Genomic DNA, 12,552 nt, shown 5'->3' with positions numbered 1-12,552 from the left:
TTGTCGCCTTCCTATTTTTGCAATGATAAATGATGATGCATAAAGTGTTACGTACAAATGTTGAATGCTAATCAGGGGCGGCTCAACCCTTTAGGAGAAAAGGCGGCTGCCTAAGAACCCAAAATTTAAGGGGTTTATTTTTGTTTAGTAATAATAAATTACAAATTTTAAGAAATATATTAAATACTATTTATAGAAAAAAGAAAAATTTTATATAAAAAATAAAATGCAAGGCCTCCATTTGATTTTTGCCTTAGGCCATAAATTTGTTTGAGCCGCCCCTGATGCTGATGATGTCATTCTATGCTTAATAAAAAAAAAAAGTTACTTACATACGACTGATAAAATATTTCATGTATGCTAAGACGTACTATATGCTTAATTAGAATAGCGTTTGGTTATGAATTTTAGTAGTAGATTTAAAAAAAAAAAAATCTTTAAATATTTGTTTGATCATGAAAAATTAATCAATTTTAAAAGCATAGATCAAATTAATTTTTAATAGATCAAAAAGTTGGGTGGATTCTTTTTAATGGATCAAAAAAAAATTAAAAGAAAATTATTTTTAAAAAAAATAAAAAATAAAAAATGATGTGGCCCTCTAATAAGTTGTCACGTGGCAAGGCTATTTTTTAAAACCGACTGTTAAAAAGTAATGACATGTATGAGCCAGTTTTATAACGGCAATGGCATAAATGAGCCCAACTTTTAATAGATGACATAAATAACTCATTTCTAATAATTAGTGGCATATTTGAACCTTTTCCCATAAGTTTTTTAAAAATCACATGAGTCAACTTTGATGGGACAATAAGAAAGTAATACTTTAATTATCTGCTTGTTTGTGTTTTAGTAATTGGCAACGTGCAAGTTGTCTAAAGTGCTTTATTTCTACTTACCAGACAGATTGGTTGCACAATGTTTGAAGGTTGCTCACTCCCCATTCGTTACTTATATGATATCTCCAATTTCTTTTGTATTTAATTCTATGTCTAGTTTCCCCATTGAAGATTTAAAGTTTCAGTTGTTAATGTATTTTCATTGTTTTTTATTACTTATTATTCCGAAAAATGGGAATCGGCCATGGTTAAAACCACTTTTGACTTTATTTATTAGGAGTATCAAAGGTACATGGTAACACTAACTTAAAACAAGCAAAAAACGAAAAAATATTTGTAGTATAATTACTAATGAGCATATTTCTCACATATTTTTATTAAAAAAATTAAGTGATATACACCAATAGCTTAATTTTTTTTTACACTACTAATGAATTTTAATATATGATAACAAGTTAGTTATAATTATTACCTAATTATTCATTAATGTTTTATTAAAAAATTTACCTGTAATTACCTAATAAGTAAGCTGATGATAAAAATATTTGTTACACCTCAATGCATAAAACTTTAAACTCTTTTAAGAAATACTAAGAATTTTCTTTAGCTCATAATAAGTGAGTTCCAATTATCCGAACCCCTCCAAAATTGTGTATATTACTCTCTCTATTCAAATTTATGTGATGTACTATTCTTCACGTTATGTTTTAAAAATGTACATTTCTATATTTAAAAATAGTGTAAATTTAAAATCACAATTTATTTCTAATGAGATGATTTAGTCACACCTACCATTGCCTTTTTTTAGATCATAATTTTTCTTAAAACAGTTTTCAAACTCTGTGCTTAGATAATTTCACATAAATTAGAAGGAAGAGAATAATGATTTTCTATATCTATATACTAAACATAAGAAAGAGGGAGATAAATGAGGGAAACAAATCATTGAGTTGGTCCCTTTCAAAATTACTAAGTTAGTGGAATGGTGAGTAGCACACACCAATGTACTACTACTATGGGGGTTGGGGGTTGGTTGACTCGTCGATATTTTGCCGCAATAATAACAACGTCGTACACGGGCGTCATTTTCTGTCTTTTTACCCATTAAAATACTGGAGTTTGGTTTGATAGGATGTATTAGATAAAATAAGATATGTATGAGTTGTGATATTTTTAATATTTTGTTCGATAATGTTTTTAAGATCAGTAGTATTAAGTGTATAATTCCCACATTCAAAAGAGATTTATCTACTTTGTTCATAAAACAACGGGAGTTAAAAGAAGTTGATGGGACCCATTACTGATCGATCCTAGGTGGCAGTGACATGGCTCAATCAACATATAACTTTGTTGCTTATATTAAAGAGTCTTCCAAGTGTAACTTGAAGTGTGCAGCAGTTTTCACTTCACAATGGAGACACCACTGCTCAATGGCTACTCCAGTGACCACAACCAGCTCCTTGGCATCGACGGGGACTACCGGCCAGCAAAAAGTTTAAAGGATTGGTGGGCAATTTTCTGCGTGGAGACAGTGAAGTTGTGGAGGATAGGGGGTCCTATAGCGTTCAACATAATATGTCAATATGGAGTAAATTCCCTTACCAATATATTTGTTGGACATCTTGGAAATATTGAGCTCTCTGCTATTTCTATTGCTCAGACTGTTATTAGTACTTTCTCTTTTGGCTTCATGGTTAGCTCCCTGTTTCCCTTCTCGTCTTACTTAAAATTACAGAAGCGAGTCTAGGATATGAGCTTTCTGCATTTTGGATTTTAAGATGACAACGTCAAGTGCTAGTAATTGAATTCTAAATTTATTTTTACGCATATTTAGTGAATTTGGAAGGAGAGTCCTAGATAACTGGTAAAGTTGATGTCATGTGATCAGGAGGGTCATGAGCCTCTTGCAGAGATGCAGGTGAAGGCTGCATATGAGAGACCCTTGTGGTCCGGCCCTTCTCTGGACCTCGCGCATAGTGGGAAGCTTAGTGCACCGAGGTGTCTTTTTTTTCCCCTCTCCATATTTAGTAAACTTTTTAACGCATATATAGGATCCGGGCAAAGTTATTGGACCAGTATATTCAAGCCCACATCCCCAGCATAGAACATATTTATAATTGTACATTTTGAAATAGGAAATTATTGCCAATTTCAGTCCTTGAACTCATTTCAAAATCAATATAAAAGTTTAGATTCGGTGCCATAAATATCAGAGATTATGATAGGTTTGTCCATGTCTATTGTAGACTTATAAGTTAAATGTTGAAAATGTTAAAACAGGACAGATCAAAATTCATATACGGGATGTTATCTCAAAAGATTTACACTCTTTTAGGGTAACTATGACTTAACTAGAAACAGGATCAAATGACAGAGAATGATTCAAATAGATGACACAAACTAGTTTGGATCAAGGTTTAGTTGTTGTTACATCTTCCTTAGAAATCTTTTTATTTTGGTTAAAACTTGTATCTTCATGTAAATATGAATGTCTGTAGAGGACCTCTAATTTTACAGAACCTTTAATTTGTCCTTTTGATTTGCCTTATAAGAGAAATAATTTAGTATTAAAAACACAACAGCTAATTTGGGATTCAAGTGTAGTTGTATCATGTATGATGAATAGCTAACCGAGCTTCAGCTGATGCTAATTTCCCAACTCACTTTAATTTCAGATGGGAATGGGGAGTGCGTTGGAGACACTATGTGGACAGGCCTATGGAGCAGGACAAGTTCACATGTTAGGCGTTTATATGCAACGCTCCATCATAATCCTGCTTGCGACTTGTGTCATTCTCTTGCCCATGTACTTATTCGCAACTCCAGTGCTCGAGTTGCTAGGCCAGGAAACTGCAATCGCTGAACTCTCTGGAAGATATACCATGTTTCTCATCCCCCAATTGTTTTCACTTGCCATCAATTTCCCTACTTCCAAATTTCTTCAAGCTCAGAGCAAAGTGGATGTGCTCGCTGGGATTGGGTTGGCAGCTGTGCTGGCGCACGCTGTGTTTCTCTGGATCTTTATTTATACACTTGAATGGGGTACCACTGGTGCTGCTATAGCCTTTGATCTCACGAACTGGCTTACTGCAATAGCTCAATTAGGATATGTTGTTGGATGGTGTAAGGATGGGTGGAAGGGATTATCTTGGGCAGCGTTCAACGAGATTTGGGCATTCGTGAGACTCTCCATTGCTTCAGCTGTTATGTTATGCCTTGAGATTTGGTATATGATGAGTATTATCCTCCTTGTTGGGCATCTTAACAACGCCGTGATAGCAGTTGGTTCCATTTCGATATGGTGAGTATTGCACTGTCGGTGTATAGAACTATTATGTTCAGATAGATACATTTAAGCTCATTGAGTCAAGCTCGTCCTCAATTTTTACCAAAGTATTTCATCCAGTGATGTAGTAGAGATTTTCAAGTTCATTTCTGATTCCTGTTAAATTTTATGTTATACAGCATGAACATCAATGGATGGGAGAACATGCTTTTTATTGGAATTAATGCTGCTATCAGGTAATATAATATGTCTTGATGGTCGATAGAACTACACTTGAATTTAACAGTACTTCTCTTTCTTTTTAACTTATATACTATTTGCCAACAGCGTGCGAGTCTCAAATGAACTCGGGCTAGGACATCCTAGAGCTACCAAATACTCAGTCTACATGACAGTGTTTCAGTCCCTCCTAATTGGGATACTTTGCATGGTAATTGTACTAGTAGCTAGAGATCATCTGGCCATTATCTTTTCAAGCAGCAAGGAGATGCAAAAAGCTGTTGCTGATCTTGCTTTCCTTCTAGGGATCACTATGGTTCTTAATAGTGTTCAGCCCGTCATATCAGGTTTTGCTTCAGAATCTCTATATTTAATGATGGATCCATAATGCCACACAAGTTAATATATATCAATGATATTATTGTGCCTTTTATTCCCGCTTGCAGGGGTTGCTATTGGAGGTGGATGGCAAGCTTTAGTGGCTTATATCAATCTTGGTTGCTACTACATTTTTGGACTCCCTCTAGGATATCTTCTTGGTTATGCAGCAAAATTGGGAACAAAGGTAACTAAAATCTCTAATACAGTAAGAAACTTTGGCATATAAAATGAAAATCAATCTGATGATTGTCAACATAAATTTTATAACTTTTCACTAAGATGAAACGAAGTATCCGTTCTTATCAATTTATTTATGTTATGTACTGTCACTTAGAGGAAGATCCTGCTGAATTGCGTTCGTTCACATTGCTTCACTAACCCTGAATTATGTTACTCGTTGCGCAGGGACTTTGGTTAGGGATGATAGCAGGGGCAGCTTTGCAGACCTTTATACTCTTGATTATACTGTATAAGACTAATTGGAGCAGGGAGGTACGTCAAATGCTAATTTCCAAAAAAAAAAATGCATCACCGTTCACCCCATTAATAGTCATATAAAAATACTCCCTCCCTTACATTCTTTAATATTTTTTCATTTCATAATATCAAGACATAATTAGTTATTTATTTCTAGTTTTATCCTTAATAATAAATATGGAGAGATACTAATAAAGTAAAAAAAACATTTAATAAAGTTGAGTACTCCTTTATTCCAAAATAAATGAATTGATGAACTATTTTTCAATGTCCAAAATAAATGAATTGTCCATTCTTCAAAAGATATGTTGAAATTTTCTTTCAATTTTACCTTTTAATTTCATTTAATGAAATTCTTTAGTACTTCACATTTTCTATGAGAGTAGTTTAAGAACAATTAAAAGGGTAATAGTGGAACGTAACCTACAATTTATGTCCTAAGAACAATTAAAGAATGTGTCATATCCAAACAATTCAATTATTCTGAAATAGAGAGAGTAATAAATAAGAGACTACAGCCCGTTTGAATAAGGTTAAAAAATAATTTTTTAGCTTAAGTGATTAAAAGTTTAAAACAAGTGTTTATAAATTAAGCAGATAAGTATTTTGATAGAAGTGTTGAAACTGAAAAAAAATTATTGACGCATTTGGTAAACAAGTGTTGTTAAACATTTTTTTGTTGTCAAAATGACTTAAATGTCCTTAAATTTGTGGTGAATTATTTATAATTTTTAATTCTAAGATAATTTTTTTGAGCAAAACATCGATGTATGATGATTCGTTGAACAAAGGAGAAAGATGAAGAGGAAATTGGAGGAAAGAGACAAGAGAAGCGGCAAAGAGAAAAAAAAAAAGAAAAATCATATATTTAAGCGTTACAAGTTCAGGATATTGTCGGAATTGGAGAAAAATATAAGAGATAAAAAGGTAAATATTTTGATCAAATCTAAAAGAATTTTAATCTAAAAAGTAAAAAACTGTGGATACCCAGCTTCTCATTTTTTGTTTTTTTTAATCAATTTTTAGTCATTTTAAAGCACTTTTAATTCTACAAACACCTAATAAAGCTAAAAAAGAGATTAAAAATTGGTTTGATCAGATTTTAAAATAGTATCCAAATGGGCTCTAAATTATATTCTAGTTAATGTTTTTTTAGAAATATGTAACTTAAAAGATGACGACTAAATAGGAACTGAGGGAGGAACACAATAAAAGAAGGGCTTTCCGTCCCAACGTAAATCTCTAAGGGGTCGTTTGGTTTGGAAACAAGTTATGCTGGGATAAGTTATACAGGAATTAGTTGTTTTGAGATTAGTTATGCTGGTATTATTTTTTAGTGGTTGTTTGATTTGTGGTACTAAAAATAATATGTATTGCATTATTTTTAAGAATTGATAGTTTGTTTACAAAAATATCCTTCACCTTATTTAACTTAATTATTTTCCTTCATATTAAATCATGCAAAGAAAATTGAAACTATTTCTTTTTTAACTTTAGTAAAAAAATTTCTAAAAATACATATTAAAAAAATTGTGTTGATATTTATTAAATGTATGTGAAGTTTTAATATTTTATTTTAAATTATTTATTTTGTCCTATTTCTATAAAGTATTGATAATTTCACTTTTTTTGTTAAAAACATTCATCATCAAAAAATGTGAAAAAGAATTACTCTCATTTTTCATTATTTAGTATCATTAATATTTGGAGAGTTAAATTATATTTTTTAAAAAATTAAATTTTCAAATATTTTTAGCTATATATATAAAAAAATTTAAGTAATAATTAAGCATGTACTAAGTTAGAAGGAAATGTCAAAATACTTTAATTACTTATTCATGATAAATTTGTTAGAAAAAAAAATTGAAGTAAGATTAATAAACATTCTACAATCCTTGGAATAATTTTGAATTTCATTGTATAAATATTTTTTTATGGTGTCACTACCATTTTTTCATGACTCATCACTTTTGTTGCATTTAATAAACTCATATAATTATTCAAATTTACCAAAATGGATGAAAATTTATAGAGTAATTAAAATTTAAATTAGAGATAAAATTGACAAAAAAAAATTGATGTGAGGACAATCAAAATTTGTCATTCTCTCTAATATATAATATTAAAGTAACGAAATATAGTTAATTATAGGTGATACAGTAAAATTATAATTGAAACAGCTGAAACAACCATATCATAAATGTCTATTTTAATTTTTATTAAATATTATTATTTTTTAATAAGTAAATGTCATATAATAATTACTTAGGGACGATATAATAAAATCATGGAGCAGGTAGATAGCTGGAAGCAGACATGTCGAACGCTAGCTGTCTGCCACTGACGCTTATATATATAGTAGTAATATATATATATATATATATATATATATATATATATATATGAATGAAAAGTTACAATTGGAGGTTGATTTTGTCATTTATGGTTTTATCCCAAATTAAATAATGTTGAGATTATTTATACCACCCAAAGTATGGAAAAATTTATTCCGATACTATTTGTTAATCTCGGGATAAGTTATCCCGCCCTTTGCAACCAAATAAAGAATCAAAAAATTTATGTCAAGACTATTTTTTTATTTCGGGACTATTTGTTTTAATACCCAGCCGACCCCTAAAGAATAGAGTAGGTGGTTTTAATTTTGGACTTTTAGGTGGGTCATTCGTCTTTCTTTATAGCTGGCAATCATAAAATGTTACTACTATCAAATTGCAAGTTAATTAAAACCACTAAAAAAGTTTAGCTAACTAGGTCTACTTTATTTAGTTTTGTAGGTTACCATTTGTAAAAGTACGTAATTACATGCTCATAAGTTTTACGATGGAGTCGAGTAACTTACTAACTTATAGAGGTAATCAATTAGAGAAGTTGCGTGACCACAAACTATAAAATTGTCCTTCACTACATTGACTTACATGACATTACCACAAGTTATGTCATAGTAACACAAGTTGAATTACAGGTTGAAGATACGACAGAGCGTATGCGCAAGTGGGGAGGGCAAGATTTTCAGATACAGAAAACTAACGATGGACAGTTAGCTATTGAGAATGGTGTAGCTTAAGTTTATGATTGATGAAATCTGTGTTTTCATGTCTATGGTTTAATTTCATTTAAATTTTACAAGAAAGTGTGAAATTGTACGATATGGTTGTTGGCGATTTTGAGAAATTCAGAATTGTAAATTTAAGCTAGCCCCAAAGAAATGTTTACTACAATTGTTCTTGGCGTCTTCACTGGCGGCTGGCAAATTTATCTATTGGAAGCACTTATTTTCCAATGTTTTTGGAGGTCCAATTTGTGAAGCACTATTCCACATTTCCACTCTATTTGCATCTTCAAATTATAATTTTTAGATTAATTTATTTCACCTCAAAAATAAAATAAAATAATTATTAAATGAATAAGGTGAGATATTCTATGATGTCACCACATAAAGTAACAAACGAAGGAAAACCTTGTGGTAGAACAGGCCGTTTAGAACGACAACTTGTCAACTTGAACCAGTCGGTGTGCAATGTAATAGAAGTAATTAAATTTGTATATATCACAATGGGTAATTTTTATAGCACAAATTTATGGTAAAAATTTACACGCATCTAGTGTATACATCAAATTAATATTCTTTATCATGATTATATAATTAAATTAAGTAAAATATATATTAATTAATCATAGTTAAGTAGCATAAATTTTAAATTTACACACATGACATACATATATTAATTTAGTATATATATCGGGTGCGTATAAATTTTACATTATTTGGTGGTAGGTAGACGTTATAGAGACCTAACCGCGTCTCTTAGAAGGTGACTAGGAAGTGGAAACCCCATAATAAACAAAACAATGCCATAGATCCATTATTTGTGGGGGTATCTATCAGTTTCACGTGCAGATATCCCTCATTTTTCAAACCAAAAGAAAAAAAAAGTCCCCCCGCCCTATACTTCTTCTATAGCATGTTAGTATTTAACTGTGGTAGCATAAAATCTTGTATAATGCGTAAATAGCAATTTAAACATGGCCTCAATTTACAAGTGAGTTGCTTTAACTTTGAGAGTGCATTCAATGCTCTAACTCGTCTTTATTATGTTTCGTGAACACCTAATACTAACGTGACATATTACTACTATAATAAGGGAGGATCTCCCTATTTGGTAGTCCTTACAATTTTTTAATGCAATTTAATAACTATATATATTTATTTATTTTTCATACATATTGTTACATTTGTCCTCAGTTATTATTTTATGATATTTTTATTTGAGACTTTATAATTGAAGTATACATAGTATTCCTCTTTTTTATAAATCTCTTCTTATTACTTATTCTCTTTTACTTATTTCTTATATTAAAAATTAATTGTTTTTCTTTCTTATTTATTTTAATAAATCACGAAAGATTTATAATTTTTTTCACATTGTTATTACTATTACTGGTCTATTCCCCCCCCCCCCCCCAGCCTTTAGTTGAAATTCGAACTACACACTTATACTTTGTGGGGGTCCTATGACCCCCCTGAACTATTTTAAAATGAAATTATTATCCCCTGAACGCTGACATGAAAAGAGAGTGTGTTTCACTCTCTTTAAAGAGAGTGAGAACGAATTTTTTTTATGAAAAAATTATTTTAAATATTTTTTTATTTTCTTTATTCATTTTATTTATTCATTTTTAATTATTCTTTTTCTTTATTCATTTTCTTTCTTTCTTCTTCTTCTTCATCATCTTCTTTCTTACAAACAATGGTATCCAAGAACTAATCAATGACATCCAAAATTAATTTATCATTTTCCTATCTCCAAGCACAAAATCAATTGATTTCGACTTCAAATTTATCGAAAATTTCAAAATGGTTATTGTTCATTGTTTCCAACTTCAAGATTGTCGGAAATTTTAAAAGCGATATTATCCATTATTTACGACTTCAAAATCGTCGTAAATTTTAAAATGGGTATTATCCATTGTTTCCGACTTGAAGGTTGTTGAAAATTTTAAAATTCTCTATTGTTTCCGACTTTAAGGTTATTAAAAATTTTAAATTCGGTATTTTTCATTGTTTCCGGCTTCAAGGACGTCGAAAATTTTGAAATTGGTATTCTTCGTTATTTTATGAATTTAAGATCGTCGGAAATTTAAAAATTGATATTGTTCATTGTTTCCCACTTCAAGGTTGTCGAGAATTTTAAATTCGATGTTGTTTATTATTTTCGACTTCAAGATCATCAAAAATTTTAAAATTGATATTGTCCATTATTTTCGACTTCAAGGTCGTCGTAAATTTTAAAATGGGTATTGTCCAGTATTTTCGACTTCAAGGTCTTTGAAAAATTCAAAATTCTCTATTGTTTTCAACTTTAAGATCATCGGAAATTTTAAATTCCGTATTGTTCATTGTTTCCGGCTTCAAGGTCATTGAAAATTTTGAAATTGGTATTGTTCGTTGTTTCCGAATTTAAGATCGTCGAAAATTTAATAATTATATGGTCACTGTTTCCCACTTCAAGGTTATTGGAATTTTTTAAATTCGATGTTGTTTATTATTTTTTACTTTAAGATCGTTGAAAATTTTAAATTTGGTATTGTTCATTATTTTCCACTTCAAGGTCGTTGAAAAATTATTTGCATAGAAGTAGGAATAATAAAGTTTGAAAAGGAAAAGAGATGAAAAGTAATGGTGAAAAAAATAATGGTGAAAAAATGATGAAAAATGATAAAAAGTGATAAAAATGAAAAAGAAAGTAAATAAAAATTAATTTTAAACAAAAAAACACGTGTTAAAATGTTGTTGGAGCGTGCATCAACACTTATCCAAGATGACTGGTTGCCAGTTTTCTTTTTTGGGAGGGGGTAATAATTCCACTTTAAAATAGTTCAAGGGGATCATAGGAGCCCGCAAAGTATAAGTATGTACTTGAGATTTGGGGATAAAGGTTGGGGGACTTTTGACCATTTTCTCTTATTATTATTAAGTAATTAAGTAAAGTATGAATAGCTAAATTAAATTTTTAAAACATAATTAATAAGGATAATTTCATACATTTTATCCTTAATATATTAAATTCTTAAGTTATTTGTCAAGTCAAAGAAACAAGTAAAAAGAAATTGAGAGAATATCTTTTTCTCTTTTTTTTTTATTCATTTTGTTTGATCCTTATACTAAAAATAAAATTTACTTTTTACTTATTATTTTAGCAAATAAAGAGAAATTTATTATTTTCTTTCAATATTAGTCTTATCATTAAGTAACTATACAACATAATAATTGTCAATCATATATTTTCAAATCATAATTGTCGAGATAAATGAACCAACTCCTATTAAACAATTTTTTATTAATAGGAGTATCAAATCAACAAATGTAAAATAAAATGAGATAGATAGAATGCATATTTATTTTTTAAAATTTTAGTAATTTATCCAACTTTGAAGTTACAGTCTCTTTTTCAAACAAAATATTTATTATTTTTTGATAATACTTATTCTCTTTTTAAGTGTGTTTGCTACAACCGTTTTTTTAATTAAAAACATTACTTTAATATTTTTTAAAAAATAATTGGTGTGTTTCTTACTTATTTTCTTATATTCGGTATATAAGTAAAATATTATTTAAAATTCTTTTTTATATAATTTAAACAAATATTACGAGAGATGGAGTATAGAGTGGCAGAGATGGGATTTATGGTGGGTGAAGATAAGGTGTATTGAAAAGCGAACGACTCAATGAACGTAAAATATAAAATATAAGTTTTCTACTTTCACGAAGTCATTTTTATAAGTCTAAAAAGACTTATTTTCTAGAGAATTTTTTTTTAACAATCTATCAAATATGATTTTTTTTAAAACATGCCGAAGACATCACTTATTTATTTTAAATTAAATTTTATGTCTATTCATATTTGGTAATTATCCTTCATACTTTCTTTTTATTAAATAAAGTCCGTTAAAAGTTATCAAAATATAACGAAAATATTTTAATAATCATAGTAATTTATTAGACTAGCATAATCAATGTATCACTAAATTAAATTAATTATGTAATAGAAAAATATGATTTATGTTAAATTTTTTCTAAAACTAAGTTTTATATTTTTTATTATGAGCTTGGGTCCGAATTTAGCACGAGCCTTACGGAACTAGTATATTTTTAAATTTTTTCTAAAATTAAGTTTTATATTCTTTATTATGAGCTTGGGTTCAGACTTAGCACGAGCCTTATACAATTAATATATCTTGTAGGTGTTTTGTAATTATTTCATAAGATGAAGCATTCAACTGACACAATAAAACACAAACTTAAATATCTAGAGCTATACACTCTAAGTT

The 12,552-nt window shown here is 29.4% G+C and overlaps 1 protein-coding gene across 2 annotated transcripts; it reads left to right on the top strand.

Moving 5' to 3' along the window:
* The first annotated feature begins 1,935 nt into the window (after positions 1 to 1,935).
* On the top strand, positions 1,936 to 8,520 carry LOC107863229 (protein DETOXIFICATION 35). 2 transcript variants are annotated; one of them, XM_016709051.2, is made up of 7 exons: positions 1,936 to 2,532; positions 3,515 to 4,140; positions 4,305 to 4,361; positions 4,453 to 4,691; positions 4,791 to 4,909; positions 5,131 to 5,217; positions 8,186 to 8,520. In XM_016709051.2, the coding sequence occupies exons 1-7, from the start codon at positions 2,251 to 2,253 to the stop codon at positions 8,285 to 8,287; spliced, it is 1,512 nt and encodes a 503-aa protein (XP_016564537.1). In that variant the 5' UTR covers positions 1,936 to 2,250; the 3' UTR covers positions 8,288 to 8,520. The 2 variants fall into 2 exon arrangements, with proteins under 2 accessions (XP_016564537.1, XP_016564538.1); XM_016709052.2 differs by having other exon boundaries at positions 2,007 to 2,427.
* Positions 8,521 to 12,552: the final 4,032 nt, after the last annotated feature.

The sequence above is a fragment of the Capsicum annuum genome, chromosome 3 (genome assembly GCF_002878395.1).
Source record: "Capsicum annuum cultivar UCD-10X-F1 chromosome 3, UCD10Xv1.1, whole genome shotgun sequence".
NCBI lineage: Eukaryota > Viridiplantae > Streptophyta > Magnoliopsida > Solanales > Solanaceae > Capsicum > Capsicum annuum.
The sequence above is the reverse complement of the archived record's forward strand: the minus strand, read 5'-3'. Positions and strand labels throughout refer to the sequence as shown.